At 34.7% G+C, this 8,653-nt stretch overlaps 1 protein-coding gene across 1 annotated transcript; it reads left to right on the top strand.

Moving 5' to 3' along the window:
- Positions 1–6,243: 6,243 nt before the first annotated feature.
- Positions 6,244–8,342, top strand: LOC106103118. Its single transcript, XM_013282786.1, has 5 exons — positions 6,244–6,370; positions 6,609–6,828; positions 7,373–7,503; positions 7,694–7,849; positions 8,043–8,342. Exons 1-5 carry the CDS (start codon positions 6,310–6,312, stop codon positions 8,192–8,194), a joined length of 720 nt encoding a protein of 239 aa, XP_013138240.1. The 5' UTR covers positions 6,244–6,309; the 3' UTR covers positions 8,195–8,342.
- The last annotated feature ends 311 nt before the right edge of the window (positions 8,343–8,653 follow it).

Here is an 8,653-nt window from a genome sequence, read left to right as displayed (position 1 = left end):
CAAATAAAGAAGACATTTCCTCGTCCTATGCGTCTCCACCGTCAAATCCACTTTTTCGTCCCACCCTTTCCTGTTAAGAAAAGGGTGGAAAGGGAAAGGGACTAAAATTAGGCCTCCGGCACCACACTCATCAGACGAAACACGGAATTGCTTCCACTTCACGCCAGTTTTCTGTGTGGTCGTGGTATTATACCGGGTGCGCCGAACCATTCGTGCGAAGATGTTAAAGCGGGCTCTACCACTGTTAAATAATATTACCTATTACACTGTTATAATATGTACCGAAATCAGTAAATTTGTGTGCAATTTGCGGTCGCAATTCAAACTGGACAAAGCAAACGTTAGTAAAGTTATAATTTCTCAAAGTATTTTAATCGAACAGGTGTTGTATTAAGTACATAAAAGTTTGTAGTAACAGCGAGCGTGTGATTAAAATGACGTGGCAAGTTCGAAGCGCAAGATGTACTATGAATATTCTATCCCCTCGGGAGCGTATCGCATACGAAACTTTAAAGCATTATCTTAGTAACTTATATGCGTTACATTGCACTTCCATTTTACATGTATGATAATATCATAAATTCAAAACTTTACTATTTAACAAGACATGTTCAAACGAACACTTCTTGTAAACAGAGGTAGAGCCCGCTTTAACATCTTCGCACGAATAGGCTGGCTCGCCCGGTGCACTACCACGACCATACAGAAGACAGTCGTGAAATTGAAGCAAGTTTTTTTTACAATGTTTATTTTTTAAGTCCGCGTTTCGACTGATGAGTGTGGTTTCGGGCTCCTAATATACTAACCCTTTCCACCCTTTTCTTATTAGGAAAGGTTAGAAAGGGAAAGTGGGTGGAAATATGACGGTGGCGGAGACACATGGGAAGGGGAAATATCCTCTTGCGTTGACTACAGGTAGGCAACGCATCTGCGCTTTCGGATGTCTATGGGCAGCGGTCGCTTCACCATTTTGGCCAATTCAGGTCGCCGCTTGCCCGTTTAGCACCTGATGTTATAAAAAAAATAAAGAAAAAAAAAACGCAAATACAATTACTCTTAGCTAGATGTAGCTCGCAATTTCGTTTGCATGAAACCAAAAAATAATAAAACAAGTAGCCCTTGCTACTCACTGATAACGTAGCTTCTTAATGGTGAAAGATGTTTTTAAAACCCTTTAAAAGTTTTTGAGTTATTTCAATACATATAAAAATACAAATCTATCCTCCTTATAATGTTTGTATAGACTACTATATTTAATTATTGTAACTGCAATTTTAGTTAAATTAAAAATGTTAATTTAATTGTGCATTTTCTTACAAAGTATGGGGTTCAGTCAGTTGTAAACATGACTCACAAAAGATCTCTTTGATAACTAACCCTCGTAACACCCTCGTGCTTTCTCAACATAAATAGAGAGAAAACTTTCTAAATAATTATAATGTGTACCGGTGAGTGTGTGTGTGTATCGTCGAGTGCACTTGGTAGTAATGAAGCCCTAAGCAAAGAGGTCCTTGGAATAGTTTAAAAGAATTTAACACCTCCTTGTACAAACGAAACTCTTTGAGAATTCTCGTCCCATTTAGAATCTAATAACGTAAACTGTCACCATAATTTACCACGTATGTGCCATAACCGAAATAAATACAAAGAAATATCGTCGACTATTCATTATTTTAAAAAACATTATATTGATATTAATGTTAACGTCAGGAAAACTTGTCAATATTGTACAAAATATTAGATGTTTAAAACGAAAAATCTTTACATAATCAACTCATATTAAACTGAAGTAGTAGAATTTAAAATTAATTTAAACTAAAATAGTGTTATGCACATATTTTGTACTGTTTGTTTTTCTCCATAAAAAGAGCAGATTTATAAAGTGACTTACGTTATGTCACGGAGAGAACGACAACAGAAAAATGTACTGAACAATTGTTTTAAAACAATGGATGCGGAAACCGTGCCATCGTTGAAAGGATTGCCTTCTGTATGGAAGTTACAGAATGTATGGGTGACCAATACGAAGAATATCAAAAGAAATTCACAGAACATTTCTAATCAAAACAATCATACTATTCTACATATTATAAAAAAGCATAAGCATCATAGCTACAATACACTAAGAAAACTGTTTAAAATCTAGAAGAAATATAAATCCCGACAGACACTTTAGGGAATAACAAACATAGAATGACTCACACTTCTAATTGGTCAAAGTTTTATCCTCTCAGCGTTTATAGCAAAGCGATGTCTATACGTTTAGATACTCGTGGAAAACATTTATAAATCTATACTAATATTATAAAGAGGAAAGATTTGTATTTTTGTATGTATTCGATGAAGGTAAAAACAACTGAAACGATTTTAAAAATTTATTCACCTGTAAAAAGGTAATTTATCTGTGAGTGACATTGACTATGTTTTTTGTATTGTTTTTTTTTTTATTTCGCGCGGGCGAAGTTGCCAGCAACAGCTGGCCATATTCTTAAAAGAAGAAAATATTCTGTAACTAATACTGATACAAAAACCCCCATTAAAAAAATAAAACACCAACACCGTTTTACTTCACTGCCTTTTAAAGTGACACACATTTCCCTTATCGTCAACGTAAAAGCGCGATCTCAAAACATGGAAACTTCAATGCGACGCTAAAACACTGTGTTTCTACAAAGAAATGTTATGACATCGAAACAAGCTACTAACGATTTCAATAAACCTCTTAAATCAATGAAAGAGAGAAAGTTAATATGAAAAAGGTTGGATAGTAGCAAATTGTAATATTAAAGCCACAGTGGTAGAACCCGCTTTAACATCACACGAATGGGCCGGCTCGCTCGGTGTAATACCATGACCACACAGAAGCCAGACGTAAATTGGGAGCAATTCTGCGTTTCGTATTATGAGTGTGGTGCAGGAGGCCTAATTGTAGTCTCTTTCCCTTTCCAGCCTTTTTCTTAAGAGGAAGAGATGGGAAGTAAAAGAGGATTTGACGGTGGAGGATATACACAGAAAGGAGAAATATCCTATTGTTTCGGCTGCGTGACGCTAGGCAACACCTAAAAGGCGCTGCCCACCGCTGCCTTGGACAAGCTCCCAATTGGGTGACCGGTGGTATAAAACAAAGGGAGGACCTTATCTTGTACCTTGCGGTACGCGACTCGGACCCCACCCTGCGCCGGTAACACCGGTCGATGACCCGTAGAAAAGTAGCCAAAATGGCCGCTACTACCAACAACGGGAAAAACGTCTCCCAAGAAAAACACTTTGTAAGCGTGAAATTCCTCGGGGTGAGTCTAACACGTGTGGTCTCGACGAAGGCTGAATTGCGACTTATTTTTAACCGTTCGTTTTGTTATTGCCCTTTAAACAATCTTTTGTCCGTGCTTTTAAGTGATATCATAAAACATTTTAATTTCGCATTGGAATTCGTTGACTGAACCTTTTCTCACGACGGTTTATACATATTCGTCGCCAACACCTATAATAGAAATATAAGAGCCATGCCTACGCAACACATCTGCAGTTGCGGATATCTATAGACAACAGTCACTTCGTCATTTCGGCAGATTCAAGTGACCGCTTGCTTGTTTGCCACATTGTGATACAAAACAAAAACACCTGATAGTGATGTACAGATGGTTAGTACTGTAGCTCCGTAGGAAAAAACAGGTTGTCGATGCTCTTTCCATTGCTATGTTATTCAATTAAATTAAGATTCAAGTCGGAAACGAAGTTTTATATATTTTTTATACAGAAAAGAATAATGTTGCGTTGTACATTGCTAGACCGGAATCGCTGGTCTACAACCTAATACATTATGTATGCGTTTTATTATCTCGTGTAATTAAAATCATTGATATCTTATCTGGATATTTTGACTTCGTTTTATTTCGTTTTTTGTAACGCCGCTGCATAATTGCAAAACAGCTTGGTTGTTTCGTTTTTTTTTTTAAATAGTATACTTTGTATCTATCTATACTCTATCTATCTATACTAACATTATAAAGAGGAAAAATTTGTATTTTTATATGTATTGAAATAACGTGGTGAGGAAATTCAAATATATGTGTGAAGTCAACCAACCCGCAGTGGGCCAGCGTGGTTGAGCCAGCATAGTCACTCTAAATTAGGGTAGACTCCGAACCCCTCGATGGGTATGGTGAGCTGGTGATGATTGAAATAACTTAAAAACTACTGGACCAATTTCAAAAATTCTTTCACCATTAAATAGCTACGTTTTCAGTGAGTACATTATTTAATTTTACGTGGGTGAAATCACTAGCAACAGCTGGTATAAAGGTTGCTTTAATAATAAATACTTCATTTTCCTCTGTTACTCAGAGTTCCTTAAGTTCACTAAATGAGACACTTAGCGTAATACTATAAGGATTATAAATCTAATCATATAACATTAGTTTTCATGTGTGTGGAATGTTTTTGCGCGAATGTTTTGGCAGTTAAGGTCACATTTAAAAATTACTGCTGACATCACCTTTTTAATTATTTTTTAAAATGAAGGAGAATCTTCAGTTGAATGTATTCCACATATATTTCAGTAAAACGTCTCGAAACTCTCATAAATCGAAATAGAAGTACGAAATCGATGTGAAAACAGCATACATATTTTATCCTGCGAAGAGATGTTGCTTTGGAAGGAAATATCATCTGTCTTCGCTGGTGCCAAGTGCATCTGTTTCATACAAAATTCAACAGTTTCCACTAGCATTCGATAGCCTTTCAACTTGTTAGTACAATCAAGCTTGCAAGAAACATCCCTTTAAATTATGTTATACAAGCTTTCGTCAGCGACTCCGTCGGCGTGTAATTAAAAAACAAAAGTATGTTTTCTTCCAGAATATGTTCTACATCTATGCTAAATTTCTACGAGATCCCGTCAGTTGTTTAGGTTACAAACTCTAATAAACATCCATCCATCCAAACTTTCGCATTTATAACATAAGTACTATTTTAGAAATTTTCTAGTAAAATAATATTAACGATTTTATGGAACAAAACATTTATACGTTTACAAAATTAATAAACAAATGATAATAAATGTGACCTCAGCTCAACTTTTTTTTATCATTTTTAATTAAATTAATAGAACTTCATTATTACTATACTTGTGTCATCATAACTCTAGCGGAACCGTATATAATTAATTTATTATAATATTGTTACATTTATAAGGTACTAGCTGTTACCGTGCGGCTACATCCGCGTGAAATTATAAAAAAAAATTTTTTTGTTTACATTTGTCACATTGTCAATAGCAAATGTCAAAATGACATGACATGACAAACCTTAGCAATCTTTCTTCATGTTGGCAGCAACGTATGGTCATTTTTCCTCATTAGGGTTTATATCCAAAATATTTACCCCCTAAGTTTAATAGCGTGAAAATATGTAGCCTAAAGCATGACGTAAGTGTAGTGGCTTTTTATTAAAAAAAAGGATTATTCAAAAATATGCTGCATTTGCTGACATCTTAGGCAACAAAGAAGTGTCTTTACGCTTTATTATATTAGTATATACTAGGCTTTACACTCGTCTTCGTTCGTGAGTAATTAAACCAAAAAAAACTTATTAATAGCCTATGTGTTCTTCCAGACGTACATTGAGATTTTTAGTGAGTTAGACATTTTAGAGATCCAACTTCCAACCATCCATAGACACATTCGAATTTTAAAATTAACTATGAAGTATAATTTCCTAATGGTCTTGTCTTCTATAATGAACTTGAAGATGGTACCTCTGATTGTCTATCTCAATGAAATGTTAAATCACTATCTACATAATAATTTAATTTAGCGATTCAACCTTCTGCATTAATAGATAGGACAACAAGATGAAAACTTATTTGCCTGCTATTAATACTGCTAGATAGGCATTCAAAATAGCAGATACGTTGTCTACCCTTGATTTACGGAACAGGAGATTCACATAAAGAGAATGTTTCTATCTTCCTATGCGTCTTCTACACCGTTCCACGTACTCCACGTTCCCTTTCCATCTTTTTCTTATAAGAAAAAGGGGAAGAATAGTAACTGATGTTAGGAAGGTACATTTTGGTGCATCCTATAGACTGTAAACATCTCCATATAAATCCTCATAAGTTACGAGAGTTTTTTTTTATGCTAGTTTCGTATTCGTCGTTAATTGTATTATTAAAATCTGACCTCGTCAAAAAAAGGTTCACAAGCGTGCTCACTAAAATATCATAGGTATAAAATCACCTAATTCGACCCAAGTTATGCCAGTGTATATTTCATTTTCGTATCAAAAGGTCCTTTAAAATTAATTATAATGAAGACATTTTTATTTGCTTTTCTAACATTCTTATTAACGGGAGCTAACGGTGCTGTGGGTAAGTTGAATAGACAAGTTACTTAATCATAACTTAATACTTGATGTATATTATATTATTGAAAAATTATTATGTGACTAATAATTTGAATTCTAAACATTCTAATGTTAGGTATGAATATTAAAACTCACGACTAAATTATGTAGATATTCCAACAGACAAAACCAGTTTGTGAAATATTTTGGAATACAATTTTTGAGAGCTTCGTGTTCTTTATATCCATTTTATATTTTTCCAGCGCCATTTATAAAGCCATGCACGCTTACTGATAGTAAATGCCTAACATCCAGTGCTACGGCAGCGGTACCTTTTATTGCACCGGGCGTACCAGCCCTTGGCATCCCTTCTAGTGACCCATTGCACATAAAGAAAACGAATTCCGACCAGGGTGACATGAAACTTACCTTCAACGATCTAAATATATATGGATTGAGTCAGTGTGTGTTCAAGACTGTAGAGTAAGTATTGTTTTTTTAATAACTGATGACGTCACAAACTGATCATTCATATTTTCATTTTATATCTTACTAATATTAAAAATGCGAAAGTTTAGATGGATGGATGTTTGTTAGCGTTTGTAGCCTAAACGGCTGAACGGATATCCATGAACTTTGGCACAGGTTTAGAGCATAGTCTGGAAGAACATATAGGCTACTTTTTATCCCTGGAATAGTTAAGGTTCCCGTGGGATTCATTAATTTAGTTTCATTATCATTCTGCAACGGTTCAACATATCTTATTGAAATTTGGCACAGATATAAAACAAAGTCTGGAGTACAGATGGGATAAGCTTCATCCCCGAGAAATGTCCGGTTCCCGAGGGATTTTGTAATTTATATAGTTTGTATGTTTTATAATACCACGCGTACGAAGTCGCGGGCAACAGCTCGTCATAAAATATTTGTAAAATTATAGGTTTATTCCTTTTAATCCTTCTGTTTTTTCTTCTTTTCTGTAACACTAATATTGTCTTAGAAATTTTATGTTGAGTAATTTTTACAGAATTGATGATGCGAAATCAAATTTACATATAGACTTAGAATGTCCTCTTTATGCTAACGGTACCTATAAATTGGGCGGGAAGATCCTCATTATCCCCGCCGAAGGAGAAGGAAACTTTGAAATAAAAACAGGTAAATTTATGAATCTGTTTGATTAAAATTTATATACCTTATTCTTTGCCTGGACATCAGCAGAAGCATTGTTAAAACAATCAACGTAGAAAAATGCTAATCGAAGAATACTTTACTAGTAACTGTCAAACACTTTTAGTTATTGTTTTCTAAAAAAAGTAGCTCTATTTAATAACTTGTATAATTTCAGATAAAGTTGGGTTTACTATCGATGTTAAATATAAAACAATCACAGATGACAAAGGAGACAAGCATTGGAAGATCACAGGCTACGATTACAAATATGATCTAATCAACAAAGTGTATTTTATGCTTCATAATCTATTCGGTGGTGATGCTACCAGAGGTGGGTAGATTTAATATTAAAGAAATAACAAGACTGTAATATGAAAGACAGATTTAAAGAAAATGAACAAAGTAAACATTATAAAGGTTACAAAATACAAGGAATAAGACGCAGGAGATTCTAGCTCCTTAAGAATCTCAATAAGAGTGTATTTGATTATTACTTAAATTTATTACTGATTTTTTGTCCACAGCCAAGCCTGTTCTGGATCTGATCGATCACAGCTGGAAAGAGTTAATAACAGAATTAGGAGCACCTATCATCAAAGACATTGTTAAAGACGCTGTTGGCCGTGTGAAGAAATTCTTCTTGGCAGTACCTCTTTCGGAGCTCGCGCAATTATGATTTTATAAAGAACTAGCGTTCGCACCTAGAGCATTAACGGATAAATAATAAAACACTAATAACATCCAACTGCACTTGAAAGTTAGACAAAATTATACGTTATTAATAAATTTATGTAATCAAAATAATTAATTCAGATTTACTACAAGTTTTAAAAATTTATTTCAACTTGAGAATAATAAAAAGCATTTTATTAAAAATTGAAAATTTGAATAGTTCACACTGGAAGAGAGTGGACTTTCCCCATGCTAACTGATATCATACTGTTTTTCCTTGCGGAGACTTGGCACATCAAGTTCTTCTCTTCCATATCTGAATTCCATATCTGAAATTTTAACAGTGGTAGTGCCCGCTTTAACATCGTAGCACTGCAGGGCCGGCACGCCCGGTGTAATACCACGACCACACTTCTGTGTGGTCGTGGTATTACACCATTATTATCACGTGTCATCTGACAAG

This window comes from Papilio polytes, unplaced genomic scaffold (genome assembly GCF_000836215.1).
Source record: "Papilio polytes unplaced genomic scaffold, Ppol_1.0 DF823868.1, whole genome shotgun sequence".
Taxonomy (NCBI): Eukaryota; Metazoa; Arthropoda; class Insecta; order Lepidoptera; family Papilionidae; genus Papilio; species Papilio polytes.
This window is presented reverse-complemented; position numbering and strand designations above follow the sequence as displayed.

What these genes read in the sequence shown, in the direction of transcription:
- LOC106103118 (XM_013282786.1), top strand. Translation starts at nt 6,310, where the DNA reads ATGAAGACATTTTTATTTGCTTTTCTAACATTCTTATTAACGGGAGCT. An exon ending in TGTGTGTTCAAGACTGTAGA is followed by an intron (nt 6,829 to 7,372) that starts GTAAGTATTGTT and finishes TAATTTTTACAG; the next exon opens with AATTGATGATGCGAAATCAA. An exon ending in AAACTTTGAAATAAAAACAG is followed by an intron (nt 7,504 to 7,693) that starts GTAAATTTATGA and finishes GTATAATTTCAG; the next exon opens with ATAAAGTTGGGTTTACTATC.